The 23464-nt window shown below is 37.8% G+C and overlaps 1 protein-coding gene and 1 long non-coding RNA gene across 4 annotated transcripts in view; one reads left to right on the top strand and one right to left on the bottom strand.

Annotated features, from left to right (window-relative positions):
* Positions 1-1363: 1363 nt before the first annotated feature.
* The window catches only part of LOC109389048 (HEAT repeat-containing protein 5A), a 49626-nt gene continuing 27525 nt past the window's right edge, over positions 1364-23464 (bottom strand). For all 3 annotated transcript variants that reach the window (XM_019654276.1, XM_019654278.1, XM_019654277.1), the window contains 8 exons: positions 17951-18199; positions 16466-16593; positions 14466-14613; positions 13349-13621; positions 10562-10786; positions 4657-4811; positions 2616-2829; positions 1364-2321 (listed from right to left, as the gene is read on the bottom strand). In XM_019654276.1, coding sequence (XP_019509821.1) covers positions 2014-2321; positions 2616-2829; positions 4657-4811; positions 10562-10786; positions 13349-13621; positions 14466-14613; positions 16466-16593; positions 17951-18199 — 1700 coding nt within the window. In that variant the 3' untranslated portion in view covers positions 1364-2013. The remainder of the gene's footprint in view (positions 2322-2615; positions 2830-4656; positions 4812-10561; positions 10787-13348; positions 13622-14465; positions 14614-16465; positions 16594-17950; positions 18200-23464) is intronic.
* Positions 4820-7878, top strand: LOC109389051 (uncharacterized). Its single transcript, XR_002125335.1, has 2 exons — positions 4820-6982; positions 7668-7878. It is a non-coding gene; the product is annotated as an uncharacterized LOC109389051 (long non-coding RNA).

The following is a 23464-nucleotide window of genomic DNA, read 5'->3' as shown; positions in this document are numbered from 1 at the left end:
CACATGGTGACATGGGGTTTAGCATAAGTGACTCCATTTTGGGCCTGTTGTCTTGTTTTAAATAGAACTAAAGGACACAATTAAAACATACAAAATACAAAAGAACCCAAAAATAAAATTAATAAGTTATATCCCAAGAACAATCAGTCAAGCATCTGCCTTGGCAAAGGAGTAAATTTCTGAGCTCAAATCCATTTCAAAACATTTCAAGTTATTAAGCTGATGCTACAGAAGCAGTTATAGAAGACAAGATTTCCCCCTTGGAGGAGGCACAGTCTCAGAAAGAGATAAGAGTAAAATTCAACATGATGTTCCGTGCATAGAGGGATGTATAATGTACTACAGGAACACAGATGAGGAAGCAGTTAAATTTGCTTGGTGTAAGAGGGAAAAAACTGTAAAGGAGTTACCAAGGGGAGACATAGTGACATTTAAACCAGGCCTAAAGGAATGGGCGTCTGCCAGATAGAACAAAGGAAGGAAGGGCGCTCAGGTGAAGGAAACAATAAGGATAACACTCTAATTCCTAGAGACAATTAGGAAGATGGAGAATCCAAACCACTGCAAAGAAAGGGCTTCCCTGAGAGAAAAAGTCAAGTTACATAGAAGGGATATTATCTGCTGCACAGAACTGATTTTCTGGAATCTGTGAGATTAACCAGCCATCTTTTGTGGGTAAATAATTTCAAATACAAGAACAATAAAGAAAATTAGCTTTATTTATGTAAATTAGAAAAATTGATTGTAGTACTTGTCAAATGTTTTCAATCTGAACAATTTACAAGAGTATTTATATACAAACATAATAAAATAGAGTACATCACATTGCTCTTGCTTGACTCAAAAGCGTTTTCTCAATTCTGAACATGCCCCTATTACTTTGGTTTTTAATTTTTAACAGGGAAATGCTTTGTTTTGACATAGTGCTTGATTCAGAGTATAACAATTAAGTGGAAGGAGAGTCAAAGATCACCAAAAGTTAAAAAATATTTTTCAACCAATATGACTATCATTAATGTTTTTCTATATTAAAATATGTTTCATCTTAAAAACATACTTGTATTCATTGATAATCTAAATTTGAAGTTTATATAAACCCATAATTGATCTAAATATAGATATGAATCTATATTAAACTCATTGGTATGAATGTTTGCCACAAATGAAAATGAACAAAATTGTTTGGAACAGAGGTAACAGAAAATCCATTTGAGAAACTATTTTACTGTATTATTATTATTTTTTTTAGCTGAGCCATCCTGCCAACATGGCAGCTCAGCTCGGGCGGGCATCGAACCGCTGTTGCTCAGAGCTCAAACTCTTGAGTGAGCTCTTAACCAACTGAGCCACTTGGCCAGCCACTATTTTACTATATTTAAAGTGAGTAAAATTTCCATTTCTGAAACCAATGCAAACAAAACCAAAATATAATGAAAACACATGATATTTATAGATACCAAATCTTAAGTCACACTGTAGGGCTGTAATTAATTTGTACTATTATAGTGAATAATTCTAAACCAAATTTCTTAAATAGCTTTCCAATCATTTATGTTGTTTGAGAAATCTAAGAAAGTTTAGTACAATTACTGAATAGGGCAGAATTTTAAATTAGCAGTAGAATACAGGATAAATGTAGATAGTTTATAATAGTCAAATCCACCTGTCATAGTATTAAGTATATACCATGTGTGTATGGGCTGTCAAAAGAAATTCATTTCATTTTTAAAGCAGTGGATTGTTTAGTAAGTTCAGCTCTTTAGCACTTTCTTGAAATTCCTGGCAAGAATTCTTTCTGTGGTTTTATTAAATGGAAACCCCCCCCCCCACAAAGATGTTAAGTTTGCTATTACTTTGAAAAGTCACAGTTATTTAAATGAAAACTATCAACCAGACCTCCAAGTGCACTTGTGTCTAAAATGTCACTTTTGTCTCCAAAGAGAAGGAAATGATCAAGTACGGTATTAAGGTGCTAACAACAACAACAAAAACAAAACAAAACAAAAAAACTCATCAGAGGAAATTAGTCTTTAATTGGATGCTTGAATTCTTTCCAGAGTACTTAGTATGTTTAGATGTCGGTATCCTGACTTGGACACTTTCTTGATTGCCCTTTATAGCAGCCTCAAGGCGGGTTTTCAGGGCTGGAGAAGAAGCCATTACACTTTTAAACACTGATGAATACTGAGGCCCAATGTGCATGAGATTTTGCAAAGCAAAGTCATGTAAATTTCTCATTATGGAAGTTGCTGGTCCCAGAGCATTCTCATCCAAAAGGAAGGAAATGAGGATGGGCAGGAGACATGCCACCAGCTGAGCGCCTGGAAAGTAAACAAATGATGTAAGCCCTAGGTTTAGGGATGAAAATGTTTCTTATACAAAGCTGTAAACACACTTGATCTGAACACATTTTTCCCCCTGTTTAAAGGGAAAACAATTCTTCCCATCTCTTCTTCCAAATTACTACTACTTGGGGTTAACATAATACATACTTCCTTTCAATAAATATAAAAATATAATGTTAAGTGACTAATCAAATATTTTACATTTTAAATAACACTAAATTTCTGATTTGGGACAGATCTGATATATAGGAATTTACGGCTGACACTTACGGTGCTGCTCTTCAGCAACGGCTACCAGTGCTTCCAAGACCTTTATGCCTTCTTGAAAGACCTGAAGCTCAGTGGTGTTTTCAGGTTTTCTCTTGTCTATTTCCTGTAATTGTTTCACGATAGAGGATACTAAAGAGTAAATGTAAGGGTAGGAAACTGCTGGATTCGGATACTGAAAAATGGAAAGTAGGAGCTGGTAGGTCTTGATTTGTACCTAATCGGGTAAGAGACAAAAATAGTATAAATTGTAAGTATAATTTAGATTTATATTAAATGTAGATTTTAATGTAAATTTAAAAAATAAATGTAAAAAGCCCCTAAAAAAGGTATTTAAATTTATTTCTAATTTATCTTTAATTTTGGAAGTCCAAGTGCTAACAGGTATTCAAACTTGCATGCTAACAACAGTGGTGGTGACAGTTTGGACTGGGAATGGAGGCGCATGGGTATGATAGGGAAGGAAACTTACTTGCCTTCTCTATTGTATGGTTAATTTTTCTTCTTTTCTTGTTCCCATTTTCCCCCTCATATAGATTATATACAAAATCTTTAAAACCAAAATTACACCAAAACATACATACAAACTTGAAACATATTTTGGAGATTTCAGAAAATGTTTTAGACAAAAATTACATATATTTGAAGTTCAAATGTCAGGGTCTTAAGGAACTCTGGACCATATTAATTGTGTGGCATCACATATCAGAGCCATCACTTTGAGACTGCTCCATAAGCTCCTGTAAGGCTGTCAGTAACAAATAGGGCAGAAGAGCAAAAGGAGATGACTATACATCAAATAGAGCAGGTCCTGGCAAAATATTGATGAGGTGCTTTAGGAACCTAGCTCTTGTTTATACCAATTAGCCTGTGGTTTGTCTATACGTTCTTTTGCTTAAAGTTGCATAACCTATTGATGATGTCAAGTGAGCACTTACTGTATGTAAGTCATCCTGTATTCAATTCATCGTAATAGTATTTAGATGATTATTTTTTTCTGAGACAAAATCTGGTTCCTGCATTTTTTTGGTTTTTTTTTTTTGTTTAAGGTTTTATTGGGGAATTGGGGAAGGGGAACAGCCAAGTTGTTGTCCTTCGATCTTAGTTGTGGAGGGCGCAGCTAGCTCAGCTCCAAGTCCAGTCGCCATCCGGCTGCCCGTTGACAGCTTGCGGCCGCTTAGCTCAAGGTGCTGTGTTCAATCTTAGTTGCGGGTGGGCATAGCCCACCATCCCATGCAGGAGTCGAACCGGCAACCTTGTTGTGAGGAGCATGTGCTCTCACCAGATGAGCCATCCTGCCACCTTTTGGCAGCTCAGCTCAGGTGCAGCTCACTGGCCCATGTGGGAATCGAACTGGCGACCCTGTTGCTCAGAGCTCACACTCAACCAACTGAGCCACTCGGCCGGCCCTGGTTCTTGCATTTTAGGAGTCATATAAGTATTTGTGATCATGTGGTAAAAACTCATTTTGTAGCACATAAAGGAACAGGAAATTAATCCAGCAAATGAAGGGACCATAAAGCAATGAGATCAGCTTGTATGTACTACTTTTGAAATGGGTCCCATTATTTCACAATTATATACTGAAGGCATGTGCTGGAGTCTCCTTTCCTTCTTTTTTTTTTAAGGAAATCCACTATAATAAGCTATAATCTATTGGGTTGTCGGAGAAGTCATGACATATTTTTTCTGTGTTTTTTGTTGCAAAAATGCGTCATGACTTTTCTGACAACCCAATGTCTTACTAAATGTCCCTTGTAAAGTCCTAGAGATATATCAATTTTAAGATGCCCTTATTTCAAATTTTGTTTGTTTATTTATTAATTAACATTTCCTTTACCTTTCTCCAACTATGCTCTAGCCTCAGGGGCAAATAATAAGACCATTATTATTTGGTTTTGTTACCCCAGGAATAGGAATTAATCCAAACCTTAAAATAAAAATTGTAGTCTGATACTTCTTGTTGGAGCCAGCAAAAATCACAAATGTTTTGCAAAAGCCTAAACATATTCCTATTACAAACATCTCTGCTAAAGCCACTTACCATTGGATCTTTTAGCTCAAGAGTAACCTTAAATTTCTCAATACAGCGCTTCTGAAGACATGGGATGGTAGTTACTTCTGGGCTGGTAGACAAAATAAATACTGTGATAGCAGTAAGTAGACTGACTTCATCAAGTTCTTGATGTGTTCCATCTGCTGAAGAGAAAAATGACCTATGAAAAACAGGTCCTAATACTGCCATATTTCGTTTTATATATCTCTGTGAAGCTGACTCTAGTTTGGTGGAAACCATTTCTTTTGTGTATACAACAGTTACAGACAGTAAACACTGATTGACTTTAAGAATCATGACAGTTGTTGTAGTTTTAAAAATGTGCATTGTAAGTAACTCTAGAGCCAAGAATTACCAAAGAAATTATAATCTTCATAGGTAAGGATGTCAGTAAATACATATACATATTTACTAGTACATATACACATACAGCACTTAACGCTTATAAGGGTATGAGGATTAAATGAATTAGAATAGCATGTTGTACATCATATTCAACATGTGTTGGCCAGTATATTACTATTTTCATTGTGGAGCAATACAGAAATGCTTGGACAACTGCTGCTTCTTTGTTAGGTTTAAAGTATTCATATTTTGATAATACATGTGTCAAGTAAAAATACCTTAACACTTTGCTACATATACCATTTCTTAACAGTACAGAAAATATCTGCAGAGGCCACTGAGAGGGGCTAAAAAAACACACACACAAACTTTTCCTCCCAGCTTCCAAATTCTTATAGCTGGGTTAATAATCAAATTAAGAGACAGATTAACAAGAGAAAATCAAATTTTAATACATGCACATGGGGAATTCACAATAAGCATAAAAATTCCAAAGACAGTGAGGCAAAATTGGGTATATAGGTCATTTTGGACAAAAGAGAAAGGAGGGTATGGGAGCTTAGATTTCAAAAGTGAGAATGGGCCACTTACAAGTGATTGAGGAAGAGGGAACATACAAGGCAGCTAAATTTTTGTTAGGCAACCCCAAAACAATGACATGGGGTGGGGGGGTGGTCTAGTAAACAGACCCCTGCTGGACACCTTCCCATCTACCATACTCAATTCAGAGTAGGCTGATGTGAATATGTAAAGATTTCTTTCCAGGAGTGGGTTTTTCCATTTGAATCTCTTAAGGCAGGTAAGGGGGGGAGGGTCAAAGGTTCTTTCTGAATCTTCTGTTTCTTAATAACCAAAAAAGTCAATATCTCAAACGGCAAAACTTTGGGCCCCTTTCACCACCAATCATTTGAAGGAATTTTCTATTAGATGTAATTCATTTTCCAAAGTCATGCTCTCATTAAATAACTTTAATGAACCTGCTGTGAAAAATCAACATTTGAAAAGGAATGACAAATTCAACTTATTAAATTGTGTAATAGATTGCTACTTATGAGAGAAGCTTTGGTGACATTCATTCAACAAATATTTAAGAAACATTTACTATGCACCAGCACTCCTTTTGGCATTGATATAATTCAAAAAGAAAATGTACTCTATACCAGGAAGTAAATAAAGAATTTCATTTCAGCTAGTCACAACGTCTATGAGTATAAAAAATATATTAAAATAATAGAATGCAATCCAGGAGTTGCTATACTACATGGTCAGAGAAAGCCTTGAGAAGATTGATATCTGAGCTGACACTTGAGAGACAATAGCAATGAAAGAAAAATATTATGGATAAGTGATATTTATTTTATAAAAATAATTTGAATAATTTTATGGCAAAACAGATACATGGTCAACACTTAAAATATGACAGTACTATTATAGGCACTTGATATATATTAAATATTTAATCCTCACAACAGCACCGTGGGGTAGGTACTCTTATTTCCCCTATTTTATGGATGAGACTGAAGAACAGAAATTCAGTCATTTGCTCAAGTCATACAATGAGTAAGGCAGACAGTTTGATTCCAGAGAGCAAACTGTTAACCATGATGCTTATACTACTTCCTACACAGTCAAGATATTTTCAGCCATTTACAGCAACTTGGAACTACAACATAGTCAGCTAGTCTGTTTAGGAAAAAAAATGAAATGTCTTTTTATTCTCAGTAAGATGAAATTGTCCTGGATTCCTCCTCCCATTTCTTCTTAAATTCCCTTATGGTCATGCCTTGCTTAACCACAGGGAAACGTTCTGAGAAATGCGTTAAGACGATTCCATCGTTGTGGGAAGATCACAGTGCACCGACACAACCTTCTACACACCTAGGCTATACAGTGTGGCCTATTGCTCCTGGGTTACAAACCTGTACAGTGTGTTACTGTGCTGAATGCTGTAGGCCACTGTAACACAATGGTAAGTATTTGTGTATCCAAACAGAAAAGGTGCAGTAAAAGTACAGTATAAAAGATAAAGTATATGCACATTTATGAGAACGCAGGCACACACAATAGTGGTGGGGAGATCTGTGGAGGAAGGCACCTTTGGAAGGAGAGCAGATATCAGGAGGAGGGAGAGAGAGAAGGAAGAAAATAGGAGAGAAAGGGAGAACAGAGATAAAAAAAGACCCAGAGAGATAAAGTTTGATACTAAAAATAAAAAAAGGGAGAGTGCGGAAGAAGAGAGGAATAGGCCTGGGAGGGAAGAGAGAGAGGAAACGGAGGAAAGGGAAGTGAGCTTGTGCACGCAGGGCAGGCAGGGGTGGCTGTGGGGAGGGCCCCTGAGCCCTTCTCCCCAGCCTGTTTCTCTTGGTCCCTCACCAACTCCTGGCCCCAGCCTCTGGTGGAAGGACAGCATGCTGGGCCTCCTCGTGTATTTAAACCACCCAGAGCTAGCAGTAAATTCAACATCTAATCTGTCCAGCCTTCTCTTTCGACATCACAAACTTTTTGCTTATATAATTAATTGTAATCTTATGGGCTACCACTGCATATGTAGTCTGTCATTGACCGAAATGTCGTTATGGAGCACGTGACTGTATGCCCGTTCTCTTTTATTTTTAATTTTATTTTTCAATTACAGCCCATTCTCTTTTACTTAGGATAGATGCAAGGGAACTTCGCATGAGGCCCGTGGAGAGGCTACGGAACAGCCTTGCGTGATTCATCTTGGAAACGGATCCTCCAGCTGCCGTCCTGGCCAACATCTCAACCGTAACCTCATGAAAGACGCTGAGCCAGAAATACCCAGCTACATATGACGCTCTGAATTCCTGACCCATAACTATCCAATAATACATGTTTTTTAAGCCACTAAGTTTTGGGGAAATTTGTTATGAAGCAAGTGGTTTCCCTGTCATGATCAGCTCCTTCTTTAGTTTTTCTCAGTAGCTAGTCTAAATCCTCAGTCCTAGCCTCATTCCCTGACACACAACAAAAAAACATCTTTGAGTTGAGTGATGGAAGAGGCAAGCTCACAATCATTCAAACACAAAATCAGACCAACCACTTTCCCTCATCGTCTTTTCTTCCCTCTCATTGGCAGAGGTTAATTGTTCTAAAATTCACTGTGAATGTTATTTCTTCCTGACTAGAAAGGAATGTTGCTTCCCTCACATTAGCACGAACTCACACTAGTCTCGTCTTGGAGCCTATATGCAATCCTTCCCCTTCCTTAGCTCTTATTTGTACCTCAACACTCTTTTACACTGCTGACCACTCTCACCATTAAGACTCTTTCCTTTGGCTTCTGTGATAGCATCTCTTCTGAATCTCCTCCCATCTTGCTCCATAAACTCAGGTTGGGTGATCTGAACTATCCTATAGGTTGCAACAACTCTCAAATACATGTAGTCTAAAATCATCTCTAGTCTAGACTCCTTTCTTGAACTCCAGACCTTTATTCTGTTCTTCTTGATTATCCTATAGGCATTGAAAATTCAACTTCACTATATTCCCCTGAAAATACTCACTTTAGTATTTCTGTTAATGGTGCTATGAGTGCTCTGGTCACCTGACCTTTTCAACTCCTAGACCAAACTATCAGTAAATTCTGTTAGTACATGTGTAACATTTTAGTTTTCATTATTCTACTCTTCTTTATCCTTACTGCTACTATTTTATCTCCAAGAATCTTTCTTTTTTTTTTTATTGGGGAACAGTGTGTTTTTCCAGGACCCATCAGCTCCAAGTCAAGTAGTTGTTTCAATCTAGTTGTGAAGGGCACAGCTCAGTGGCCCATGTGGGGACTGAATCAGCAACCTTGGTGTTAATGAGCACTGCACTCTCATCAACTGAGCTAACACCCCCACCCCCTTCTTTTTTATACTGGAATGATGGAATGATTCTTTAGAAATGCAAATCCCATCACTTAAGATCCTGAAAACCCTTTAGTGATCCACATGCATAGTAAAAGCGGTTCAAGATTACAGATCACCAAACCCTTCATAACCTGGCCCTATGTGCCATTCAACTTCATCTCTTTCTCTGCTAATCACCTTGCACCACCCTCCTACTCTTTCCCTTCAAACCTGCATTCTCTCATTTCTCTACTGGCTGTTCCCAAATGTACTATTCTAATTAATTAGGTCTCCAGGTGTTTGATCCAATTTGTGCCTGGAATCCCCATCTATGATGTTCATGTGGAGAATGCTCTCTGATCTTTGAAGAAATTAACTCTTTGGGGAAGCCTTTCACGAGGTGTACCACTGAGATCTCCTTGGTGGGGGAAGGTGCTGCCCAGCTGTGGGAATGTGGTCAGCTGTCAGCTGCTTTAGGGCTGGTGGCCTTAGTTACAGAGTTGCCTGGCTGAGATCACACCCTTCCTGGAGCAGCCCACATCTACAGATAAAGGGCAGGCCTTTTCTGTCCCTGGTGAGACATTCTGATGGGCAACCTCCAGAACTCTCAGGCTCACTGTGCTCTGCCGGGGCCCACACTGCAGTCTGACCACTTTTGCCCAACATTGCTCTCTTCTATTCCCTTCACAGATATGGTTCCTTAATATAATAAAACTCTTTCCCTGCAAACTCCAGAGAAGCCTGCCTGTGACACTCTGCCTGATTCACTTAAACAGAGCTGATTACTCTCCTTTTCTGGTAGTCTCTTTTTTATTGTACTAGAGACAAAGTGATAATTAAGATATTACTTCTGCCTTCAAGGAGTACCTTATGTTATTAATCATATCCTACAGAAATTTATAGGTACTAGACCCTAAACTCTGGGTGTACCAGAGGAGGTGGTTAAAAAATGCTGAATTCAGTTGAAGCCTTTTTACCATATAAAATCAAGTAAAACTGTGACATTTGTAAACAGAACAAGAAAGTGTGGATAATTTGTAATTTGTCTAAAGACTTTTTACAATCACTATTAACATGTTGAAAATGAAAGCTATGTAACAATAACAAGAGTAAACACATTTTAATGGATACTGAACATAATACTAGTTATCATTTATTGATATATGCCAGGTAACAAGCGAGATGCTTTTCATGTATTATGGTACTGCTCTAACAATTTCTTACCTTGTTAATGAGAAAACTAAGGCTCAGAGAAGTTGGGTAACTTGGTTAGTTAACTAGTAAGCTCTGGGGTGAGGCTATGAACCAGATCAGTCTTATTTTATATTTATAATGCACAGCTTATGCACTTTTCAATATACTGTGACTATTAAAAAGTTCTGTCAGTTAGTCATGGATCATACTACATATTATTTTCATACTATATATTTAAATTAACAAAATATTACATTTGAAGGTTTCTCACTGTCAACAAATAGGCTGCCAGTCATTTAACTGTATTAAAGATACTAAAATGAGAACATAGATGTTTCTATCTGCTTACATATATTCTCTAAACACACACGCAGTAAATATGGTCTCCTCTAAGTGACTGCCAAGCATGGTCAAGTAAATAACTCATTCTTCAAAAAATGGTCTCTCCCCCTCCACCTATTTTTTTAACAAACTGAACAACTGCTTCCAAGAGCTTTAATTACCTGGATCCCAACAGTCAAGAACTGTTGTTAAAGCACTACGGAGAAGGTCAGTCCAAGCAGTGTGGCTCTTTTCTGCTCTGGCCATGGGAGAAGACAAGATTCCTTTTAGAGCCTGCAGGGAAGCTGCAACGGTCGAAGATAACTGGCCCCCAGGTAACCTCACAGCAGTTTCTCTGAGAACACCAATTGTGAGGTACAATATAGTAGGGAGAATGGAGATGCTTCCTGTAAAACACATTTTTGAAAACACTCTGTATTGCAGTTTATGTACACAGTTCCTAAAAAGAAATCGTCAGTGAGTAAGACAATGTCAAAGATTTCTAGCTTTTTAAATTGTTTTTTATTTATTTATTTTTTTAGCTGAGCCATCCTGCCACCTGTTGGCAGCTCAGCTCCAGCTGGGAATCGAACCGGCCTCTACCCTGTTGCTCAGAGCTCACACTCTTGAGCGAGCTCTTAACCAACTGAGCAACTCGGCTGGCCCCAAGATTATTTTTCATAAAGAATTATAACTGTTAAGATAATTTAAGTAACTTTTAGATTTTAAAGATTGGATTATATTTTGGTTATAATTGAAGATGTTATTTAAACTGTGTCACAGTATCATTATCTTTTGCTGTCTTATTTTGTTTTACTTGGTAGTTGGCAAATGTTGAATTTACTTTTGTTTTTTAGTGTGGTAAAATAGACACAACATAAAATTTACCACTTTAACCATTTTGAAGTGTACAGTTCAGTGGCATTAAGTACATTCACAATGTTGTACAACCATCACCACTGTCCATTTGAATTTATTTTATATTAAACTCTTTTTTCAAGGAACTCTTTTTCAAGGAATCTACTCAGTACAAAATATTAGTTTTCATGGCCACTAAGGAGTTGAAAGTCAGTTATGTTTAAAATGAAAGAGACTAAAGCTAAAATGGTCAATTTAGTTTTCCCAAAGGCTACTCAACAAGACTTGTATAGTATATTTTTACCCTAATCCTCTGCTAGTAACTTCTTCTGCCACTCTTGGTGTAAGACAATGTCTGAGAACAAGGAATATAGGTTTTATTTTTTTTTTAGCTGAGTCATCCTGCCACCTGTTGGTAGCTCAGCGGCACCTCAGCTCAGGCTGTGAATTGAACTGCTGCTGCTCAGAGCTCAAACTCTTGAGCGAGCTCTTAACCAACTGAGCCACTCGGCAGGCCCTGGAATATAGGTTTTAAAATCATGTTAAAAATGAGATAGCACATAAATTGGTCAAGATATATTTAAGCAGAAACATGCTTATCAATTAAAAAGTATTAAGTACTGAGTACCTATCATGTGCTAGATTTCCTAGGGGATAAAAAATTTCATTGGAAATAATATGTCTGTTGATATATCTTCATCATACATGATAATCAATTACATATAATACCTCTACATGACATATAAAAAAATTATGTATCTACATATAGAAGCAACACACACACATATACAGAGGGTGCCAAAAAAATGTATATACATTTTAAGGAAAAAATTATTAAAATTGTAATACTCAATATATGCTGATAACAAAAGATGAATAAGTCATGTTTGACTTCTGCAATTACAAGAGGTGCTCAAAGTGGTCACCATCAGTGTCCAGACACTTCTGATTACGGCGAACTATTGCTTGAGCAACGTTGACCAAAATGTCCACTTGTATACATTTTTTGGCACCCCTGGTATATGTGTGTGTGTGTGTGTGTGTGTGTGTGTACGCCTCAAAGATGAGATAGTACTGGAGTTGAACTTCAGAGGAAGGCAAAATTTTACATAGGGGAGAAGGGATGGGGTCACGTCAGATCACACAACACAGAGCAGGGATGAGTGTGAAGCCTCCTGGGTTTCAGATTGACACAGAAGGAATGAGGAGGTAGTGACTCAGCAGGACCCTACAGGGAGCCTTAAAATGCTGTGGTGAATGTATGAACTCCATTTCAAACAGAACTGGACACGATGACAAACTTCTGTCATCACCAAGGCAGGGAAAGCCCATTAGATACCGAATACCAAAAATGCCCAAGATTGAATAAATGCCATTGACCTGTTTAAAGTACTGTCAACTATAAAAGAGCCTATCTGTAGTACATGCTGTCTCTATTTATTGTCACCCTTTTAGCAAACCACATTATTAGAATGTTATTCTACACATTACTGTAATGTTAATCTCAGAGGATTAATAACATTACCCAAACCTTTGGTCAGATTTGGTTTAATGAGAAAAAGATTAGCAACCACTATCTCCTTTATCTAATGAAACCATTTCTTTCCTTCCAGGTCAATTAAAACAACCCCAGGGCCAGCCAAGTGGTGCGTTGGTTAAGAGCTGGTTTGGGACGCCAGAGGGCCCCAGTTCGGATCCCACATATGAGGATCAGTGACACTGCCCTCTACAGCTAAGATGCTGAACAACAGCTCAACCTGGAGCTGGGCTGCCGTGAGTCACTGGCGATGGAGTAGGCTGCAGCCCCTGCTGCAGTGGTTGCCATGGGCTACCGTGTGTAGCCAGAAGCCAGCGTGAGCGGCCAGCAGTAGCCGTGAGCGGCCGTCCAGAAGCTGGCGACTGATCTGCCTTGCCCGGGAAGAGCGCAATGATGGTGCCAACTTGGGCCAGTGAAGCGACATCCTCCACAACTAGACTGAAGAACAAAAGGACAGCAACTTGTCTGTTCCCCTTCCTCCAATTCCCCAGCGCTGTTCCCATCCCCCAATTCCCCAGTAAAAATATTTAAATAAATAAATAAATAAATAAAACAACCCCAAACCACAGCATACCTTCAGGAGAACACACTGCAGGGAGTTCAGAGAGGATAACTAAGGCAGCCGAAACCAATTTACTTCCATCTTCTGACAGCATCTGTGGCTTTGCAGCTTTTATTCCTGGGCTACCTGTCAATTTAGGATTTAGTTCTGGAAGCTGTCTAACTAGAATGCACATACACAGTTCCAGTGTTGCAAAAACCAAAGATTTCCCAGGCACAAGTCCTCCTGTGTCCTTTCCCTCTCCGAACTCTGGCAGGGTTTCCTTTTCAGCAGCCCCATCATCAACTAAAAGACAGAAAGAACAGTGTTAAATAAATGCTTCATGTTTACTTTGCTTCTGGTAGGTGGCAATTTAGTTCATTTATGTTGTAGGAAACACACTTAAATGGCTAAAGACTTCGGTGTTAAGGTTTAAAGAGAAAGCAATTATGAAGGCAAAAGTAGTTGTCATTATTATAACTTCTTTTTTTTTTTATTATGACTTCTCTTATTACGATGAATCAAAAGAAATCCTTAGTAACCCTCTTGACCTTAAAGCATTATCTGGTCAACTCCTTGCTGTTAAAAATGTGAACCTGATGGCTGGAGCTCCTGCACTGACCGTAAGATAGAAAGATAGGAACCGAGGTCCCTGATGGCTTCTTAAAGAAGCTGCCATACCAGCTGGTACTGCCGACCCCTGGTCTTCTTTTAGATGAGAGAGTAAGTCCTTTTGTTTTAAATCACTGTTGCATGTAGTCAAACGTAACCTTAAATGATAAACTCACCATACCAAATCAGACTTGTAAACAAGCAATTTAATCACTCTGCAAAGCCTGGGTCCTTAAAAAATTGTTAGTAGTTTTTTCCATCTACAATGGTAAACACTTACAGCTAGTTTAAGTAAATACCCAATCAGTATAAGGGATTTCCCTCCCCTTTCAGGGTTTTAAAGTTCTTATTTTCTCAAGGAATAGTTCAGCTAACAATATCCAAGCTAACATGCAAAGGTCAATGGGAGGACTTAAAGCCATACCTAGAGATGTTCCATTTGTGCTATACATAACAGATTATGACATGGACACATAAGCAATACTTTAAAAAATAACGACGCTATGTCATTAATTTTGCATTATGGGTTAACATTCACCTTCTGCGCTTCGTCTTTTCTCCTTCACATGTTCTTGAGCTGCACAGATAATCTGTCTTACCACTTCAAGCGAAGCCAATTGAATGGAAGGTGATTCTCGGGTCAAAATCACTCGATGTAGTACATTCAACAACTCGATACCCAAGTCCTATCATAGAAAACATTTAGGGGAGATTGTACTGGAAATCACATACTTTCTTTTTAAAAAACACCAATGCTAATAAATTCTATGACAAAATGCAGGAAAAGAGAATATAACAAATTGCTCACACACAAAAAAAGGTGTCAGTGTAATAAAGTTATGTAACACTTGCTCCACTTTAAACCACCTCCAGATTGGTTTTTGTCCAATCTTGTGGGAGACGGCACTGCGACAAAAGATAATTTTTACACAGGTCCTAAACTGGGAAAACAGAAAAGGAAATTTCTAACACAAGATGAGAAATTGGGCTAAAAGAATACAGGACTGCCATGCAGATTCCCAGATTTATATTAAGGTTTTTTTTAGTAATAACAAAGCAAGTTGGAGAAGTATGACATTAAAAGTGGAAAAGTTAATAAGCACATAATGGATATCTCGCTAAAGAATAAAATATACTGGGGCCGGCCGAGTGGCGTGTTGGTTAACAGCTGGTTTGGGACGCCAGCTCTAAGCAGCAGGGCCCTGGTTTGGATCCCACATGAGGGCCAGTGACACTGCCCTCTATAGCTATGATGGTGAACAACAGCTCAACCTGGAGCTGGGCTGCTGTGAGTCGCCGGTGACGGCATAAGCTGCAGCCCCTGCTGCAGTGGGCTGCCATAAGCTACCGTGTGTGTGTGGCCGGCAGCCTATGTGAGCCACTGTGAGCCGCCATGAGTGGCAGTCCAGAGGCCAGCGACTGATCTGCCCCACCTGGGAAGAGCACAATAATACCAAACCAACATGGGCCAGTGAAGCAACATCCTCCACAATGAGACTGAAGAACAAAAGTACAGCAACTTGTCTGTTCCCCTTCCCTTGATTCCCCAGCACTGCTCCCCTCCCACAATTCTCCAATTAAAAAAAAAAAAGAATAAAATATACTGGATAATTAGTATTTCATTTTCCATCTTTCTTTTCTATCGGTTACTCTAGTGGCTTTCATCTTTGAAAATAACAGAATAAATCTATCTTTATACTTGTTTTGTTTTTCCATTATACTTGTTTTAACATACCGAATAAACAAGCTCAAAAAGTTTAAAATTTATCAAGTACAATCCAAGTCAGGTAGAAATTGGATTTATAGCGTTAATAAGGCAAATAACAGTCCAGACAGAGAAGAAATCATACCATCCATGTTACTTAACATCCAAGAGTCAATGATGACAATTTAACACACTAGTAACACATGATGGTAGGGTGCCTGCCCAAGGCACAGTTGCTCTTGGGAAAGCAGTTAAAAAAAGGGCTGTACTCTGTTACAGTGATCCTTTTACCATGGTCACAACTGGGTCAGGTATTAGCATCTGACTTCACCTATAGGCTAGCCATTAGTCTCTTAAAAAGACATGGAGGGAGAACTCAGCCAACAGGAATATTTTGTAACAGGCAGTAACTCAACAAATCAAGCAGATTTTTCCCTTGGAGAAATGGAAGATACAGATGTATATGAAGAGCAGGGTGTACTGAATTAGAAAAAGACAAAGAAGGAACACCACATGTAAATGGCTACTACTGGACAGCGCAATACAGAACTTCCCATTATTTTAAGAAGTCTGACTGAAGAGCTGCTATACAGAGTGGTTAGCTGGTGGCGGCAGAAACAAGTGCTGCAGCAGCAGGGACAGAATGCAGCAGTCAGAGGCCAATTCCTTCTGGAATGCTGCTGACGGCATTCCAGATTGAGGCCTAGCTGTGCAGCTGTTTAGTTTTCTTCTGACTTCTCCGTGTTCACCCTCTGTTCGCTGTAGTAAACTGAACACGTTTCTGTTCCTGTTCCTTGAAATCTATAGAAGCCTAACAAAAAACAAGAAATCACCTGATCACTGCCAATTTTAGATCTGGGCCAAGGAACATCTAGAAGGGCCTGTAACGCATGTAAACAAGCAGTGATGCTTTCCATGGTTGCATCTGAGCGCAAGGAACAAAGAAATTCCACACTGATTCCTAAAGAAAGCAGAAAAAGAGAAGGAGGCTTCTTTGAGACTCTCAGTTGATGAAGTGAAATAATTTTCCATTTTGATAAGATGTATAAATAAGATTAGCAAAAAGGTAATGCAAGTAAACCACAATGAATTTAAGACTCTAAACAATTAAATCAGAAGGCAAGTCTTTTGTTTTTATCTACATGTACACAAAGAATAATCTCAATGAGGCTTGTGCACTGCTGCGTAGTTGCTATGAAAAGTAAAAGATGCAAAAATTACAATAAAATTGTGCCAGAGAACTTAACATGAAGAGCTGTGTAACTTTTTGTTGACTAAAACTTATTGAGTGATTATCATATATCAGATGCTGCATTTTACATATATCATTTCATTCATTCTCATAATACCTGAGGATGTAGTTACTATTATTACTACTCTTTTTGAAAAGGGGAAACAAACACATAGAATTTAAGTAATTTAATCTGCTCAAAGTCAGTTACTATGGGGTATATCAAGAATTTGAACTGAGTTGATCAAAACTACACAGCTTATGCTCGTAATAACTCTGCCATCCTTTATTCTATAAAAGCTTGTTTTTTAAAATCTCTAATTTAAGGCAAATGGAAATAAAATGTTAATATAACCAAGGAAATAGGAAATCTGGTCATGTCTGGCCTGGGAAGGAATAATAATAGAAGCTCTATGAATCATAAATCTTAATTTAATCATTTATATTTAAAATTCTCACATTTCATTTAATTAGTAACTTCTTTACAGGCAATGAATGAACTAAGTAAAATATGAAAAACATTTATTCTAGAAACTCACTGTGCCTTAGAAAGATACTTCACTTTAAAAATGAAGTTCCAGGAAAACCAAAAAAGGGGTTAAACTCCATAAACATGAAAATCTCATTTATCTTTGACCTTACACATTTGTTTGCAGATCTGTACCTTTGAGTATACTTTTCTTGAACCCTGCAATTTTTGAGAAAGGTGTGTGTGTGTGCGCGCGTGGAACACAATCCCCTCAGTATACTGATATTTTTTATATATGAGTATATATACTACTGAGAAATTCAGAACAGAGGTAGATACTACATGGATCTTTTAAAAATTCTGTGGAAAGAAATAGGCTTCTCTTGCAATTTCTCTAATTCATTCAAATTGATGCTGAAGCCAGCTTGTAATGGAATTCTAGACTTAGCATAATGAAATTTGCAATTAAAAAAATGTATAGAAGTTCATTCAGTTATATCAAGGCTATCACTAACATCTAACACAGAATGAGGTAACAGTCACTGAGAGCTGATAGGAAGTGAGGCAAATTCAAGGAAAACTCTGTAGGGCTGGAAGCGTGTAAGCTCTTTTACTGACCTAAAATGAGATGGAATCTATCAGTGTAGACATCCTCAGGGGACTTTACTGTAGCCCCAGATGATGAACCTTGACACATGGAGGTGGGTGTCACAGGCCTTGAGAGATTAGATGCTCCTTCATCAGGGTCAGCAACAACAAAGCCTGTGCTCGTGAGCCACAATGCTGTAGCATGGAGGATAAGTGCCCACGAGCTGTAATAATGCAATTTTGCATTTTCACTCGTCTCTGCTGTATAGAAAGCTCCACCTACAGAAAAGGGGAAGAAAAGAGTTTCAGGAGGAATAAAAGATTAGATCACACTACATGTTTTCTTTTCTCTGTTACTAGATATAATGCCATTTCCGTCATCCCCAAACTTCCTTTAACACCCTTTCTAGGCAGTCTCCAACACCCCAGGACAACTACTTTCTGACTTCTATCAACACAGATTATCTCTGCCTGTTTTTGGACTTCAAATAAATGGGAAAATATATAGTATGCACTTGTTTCTGACTGAATTTTTGCTTAATACTGTTTTTGGAGATTCATCCACGCTGCTATGTTATCAATATTTCGTTATGTTTTTATTTCTTCTGAGGGTACAATTGTTGGGTCACAGGGTTGATGTAACTTTATAATTTTACTAGAGATTTGCAGGTTAATCTTAAATTTTTAGTTTTAATCATAAAATATTTTAAAACAAATGTGTGTTTAAACAAATACCCATTTACTTACCTCTATCATTTTGCCTTTTTTAAACCTTAAAAAAACACACAAAAACCCTAATACTTTGTTACATCACTAATTCTTGCTTCTCCTTCTATAACAACTTTCCTCAAGTCAGTGTGAATCACTCCCAAGTAGGTTTTACACTTTCACAATAACGTTTCTATTCATAAATAATATATGCTAGGAGGGTTGGGGGGAGGTAGAAATGGGTAAAAGGAGTCAAATATATGGTGATGGAAGGAGACTTGACTGTGGGTGGTGAAAACACAATGCAATAATAACAGATGATGTATTACAAATTGTACACTTGAAACTGTAATTTTATTAACTGGTCACCCCAATACATTTCATAAAATTAAAAAAGAAGAAAAAATGCTGTTGTGTTTAAGTTTACTTAAAAGGCATTGTATTGTATATATCTTTTTCGAACCTGCTTCTTTTCAACTAACATTATGTTTTTGCGATTTACTTATATTGGTTTATGTCTGTCACTCACTTTTGCTGATAAATTATATCACTAAATCGTTTACTTCCATTTCTTTGCTATTGAAAAGTACACTAAACACTACACTGAAACTAAAAAACCAAAAGAACCTTTAGGAAAAAAAAGCACTCTACATACCTCTTCGTGTATATATAATTCCAATAAAAATTCTAATAAATTTGACAGCCTGACCCTAAATTTCATATCATAGAGTTAAAAAACCCGTTTTAGAATAAAATAAAGATTAAGAGTGGCTACCAAATAGCCAATCCACAAAATGTGGTATTAATACGGACTATAAAATTAGATCCCTATCTCCATTCCACACACACAAAATAAATTCTAGTTGGACTAAACTCCAAAACGTAAAAAACAAAACTGTAAAGCTATTAGGTCTTTATGATTTTAAGTATAAAAATGCATGAGGTATTACACAAAAACACAAACCAGACTTCTGGTAAGATGGCAGAATACAGATGCTATGCCATCTGCCTCCCAGGATCACACCAAAACTACAAATAATTTATAAAATATTCAACTTCAGAAGTCCTCTGAACACTAGATTAACCGAATCTTTTTTTTTTTTTAAAGATTTTTATTGGGGAATTGGGGGATGGGAACAGCGATGGGGAATTGGGAAAGGGGAACAGACAAGTTGCTGTCCTTTTGTTCTTCAGTCTAGTTGTGGAGGATATTGCTTCACTGGCCCAAGTTGGCACCATCATTGCACTCTTCCCGGGCGAGGCAGATCAGGCGCCAGCTTCTGGACAGGCACTCACTGCGGTTGCTGGCCGCTCACGCTGGCTGCTGGCTACACATGGTAGCCCATGGCAACCCACTGTCACAGGGGCTGCAGCCTATGCCGTCGCCAGCGACTCACGCTGGCCCAGCTCCAGGCTGAGCTGTTGTTCAGCATCTTAGCTGTAGAGGGCAGTGTCACTGGCCCTCATATGTGGGATCTGAACCAGGACCCTCTGGCGTCCCAAGACAGCTCTTAACCAACGCGCCACTCGGCCGGGCATACCAGAACCTTTAAACGAAGGACTTAAAGAGGAGGCCATGTCAAGTCTGGCGATCTATCTAATACATTGAAGCAATCACAGAGCGACAGCCAGAATGAAGAAACAAAGAAACATGTCCCACCTAAAAGATCAGAAGAAACCTCTAGAAATGGAACTAAATGAAACAGAGGTATCCAATCTTTCAGAGACAGAGTTTAAAACACAGATGATAAGAATGTTTAAGAATTTAGTGAGGACATAAAGAAGGATAGAGAAATCATAAAAAACAACCAGTTAGAACTAAAGAATACAATAACTGAAATGAAGAACACACTAGAAGGAATCACCAGTAGATTAGATGAAGCAGAGGATCGGATCAATGATTTAGAAAACAAAATAGCAGAAATCACCCAGTTGGAACAACAAAAAAGAAAAAGAATAAAAAACAATGAAAATAGTTTAAGAGACCTGTGGGACATCAAGTGCAACAACATTCACATCATAGGAATACCAGAAGGAGAAGAGAAGAAGCAAGGGATCAAGAATGTATTTGAAGAAATAATGACTGAAAACTTCCCTACCCTGGTGAAGGAAATCAACATACAAGCCCAGGAAGTGCAGAGAGTTCCAAAGAAGCTGAACCCAAACAGGTCCACACCAAGACACATCATAGTTAAAATGGCAAAGATTAAAGACAAAGACAGAATCCTAAAAGCAGCAAAAGAAAGAAAGCAGGTTACATACAAAGAAATTCCTATAAGACTAATAGCTGACTTTTCTACAGAAACTCTGCAGGTGAGAAGGGAGTGGCAGGATATATTCAAAGTGATGCAAAATAAAGGCCTACAGTAGACCAAGATTACACTACCCAGCACAGCTATCACTTAAAATTGAAGGAGAAATAAAGACCTTCTCAGAAAAGAATAAGCTTAAGGAGTTCATTACCACTCAGCCAACATTGCAGGAAATGTGAAAAGGGCTTTTTTAAACAGAAGAAAGGGGAAAACAAGCTAACCCAGGAAGATCTGAAATACAAATGACAAAACGTCAATAAATATGAACCTATCAATAATCACTTTAAATGTGAATGGGCTAAATGCTCCAATCAAAAGACATAGAGAGGCTGAGTGGATAAGAAAACAGGACCTATACATACGCCGTTTACAAGAGGCTCATCTCAGATCAAAAGACACACTCTGATTGAAAGTAAAGGGATGGAATAAGATGTTTCACGCAAATGGAAATGAGAAAAAATCTGGAGTAGCAATACTTATTTCAGACAAAATAGACTTTAAAATGAAGACTACAATAAGAGACAAAGAAGGACACTACATAATAATAAAAGGACCGATTCAACAAGAGCACATAACCCTAGTAAACATCTATGCACCCAACATAGGAGCTCCTAAATATTCAAAACAGATTTTGACAGACATAAAGACAGAGATCAACAGTAACACTATCGTAGTAGGGGTCTTCAACACCCCATTGTCACCAATGGACAGATCCTCCAGACAGAAAGTCAACATGGAAACAGTGGCCTTAAATGACACTTTCGGCCAGCTGGATTTAATTGATATTTTTAGAGCATTAACCCCAAAGCAACAGAATATACATTCTTCTCAAGTGCACATGGAACATTTTCCAAGATAGACCACATGTTAGGCCACAAAACAAGTCTTAATAAATTTAAGAAGACTGAAATCATATCAAGCGTCTTCTCTGACCACAATGCTATGAAACTAGAAATCAATTACAAGAAGAAACCCGGAAAGCACACAAATACATGGAGGCTGAATAACGTTACTAAATAGCGAGTGGGTCAAAACTGAGATCAAGGAAGAAATCAAAAGATACCTCGAGACAAATGAAAATAAAAACACCACGACCCAAAGTCTTTGGGGTGCAGCAAAAGCAGTCCTACGAGGGAAGTCCATAGCAGTGCAGGCCTACTTAAGGAAGCAAGAACAATCTCATATCAACAGACTATCTTTACATCTAAGGGAATTGGAGAAAGAACGGCAAAACAAGCCCAAAGGGAGTACAAGGAAGGAAACAATAAAGACCAGAGCAGAAACAAATGAAATAGAGACCAAAAAAAACAACACAAAAGATCAATGAAACCAAGAGCTGGTTCTTTGAAAAGATAAACAAAATTGACAAGGCCTTAGCCAGACGCACCAAGAAAAAGAGAGGACCCAAATTAATAAAATCAGAAATGAAAGAGGAGATGTGACAACAAATACCACAGAAATACTGAAAATTGTAACAAAATACTACGAGCAACTATATGCCAACAAATTTGACAATCTGGAAGAAATGGATAAATTTCTAGAAGCATACAAACTACCAAGTCTGAACCAAGAAGAAACAGAAACTTTGAACAGACCGATTGCTACCAAAGAAATTGAATCAGTAATAAACAAGCTTCCAACAAACAAAAGTCCTGGACCAGATGGCTTCACAGGGGAATTTTACAAAACATTGAAAAAAGAATTAACACCTATTCTCCTTAAACTATTCCAAAAAATACAGAAGGAGGGAAGGCTCCCAAGCACATTTTATGAGAGGCCACTATTACTCTGATCCCAATATCAGACAAAGATATTACAAAAAAAGAAAACTACAGGCCGATATTCCTAATGAACATAGATGCAAAAATCCTCAACAAAATACTAGCAAACAGAATTCAGCATCACATTAAAAAGATCATACACCATGATCAAGTGGGATTCATTCCTGGTATGCAAGGTTGGTTCAATATCCGCAAATTAATTAATGTAATACATCACATTAACAAAATGAAAAATAAAAATCATATGATCTTATCAATAGATGCAGAAAAAGCATTTGGCAAAATCCAGCAACCATTTATAATAAAAACTCTTAGCGAAGTGGGAATAGTGGGATCATATCTCAATATAATAAAGGCCGTATATGATAAGCCCACAGCAGACATTGTACTCAATGGGGAAAGGCTAAAAACTTTCCCCTTAAAACCAGGAACCAGACAAGGCTGCCCACTTTCACCACTTCTATTCAAAAATAGTTCTGAAAGTTCGCCACAGCAATCATACAAGAAAATGAAATAAAAGGCATCCAAATTGGAAAGGAGGAAGAAAAACTGTCATTATATGCAGATGACATGATTCTATATATAGAGAATCCCAAAGACTCCACCAAAAAACTGTGAGAACTGATAAATGAATTTAGTAAGGTAGCAAGCAGGATACAAAATTAACATTCAGAAATCAGTTGCATTTGTATACACCAATAATAAACTATCAGAAGAAGAAATCAGGAAATCAATCCCATTTA

Source organism: Hipposideros armiger, unplaced genomic scaffold (assembly GCF_001890085.2).
Source record: "Hipposideros armiger isolate ML-2016 unplaced genomic scaffold, ASM189008v1 scaffold_218, whole genome shotgun sequence".
NCBI lineage: Eukaryota > Metazoa > Chordata > Mammalia > Chiroptera > Hipposideridae > Hipposideros > Hipposideros armiger.
Note: the sequence above shows the minus strand (reverse complement) of the source record. Positions and strands in the feature narration are given on the sequence as shown.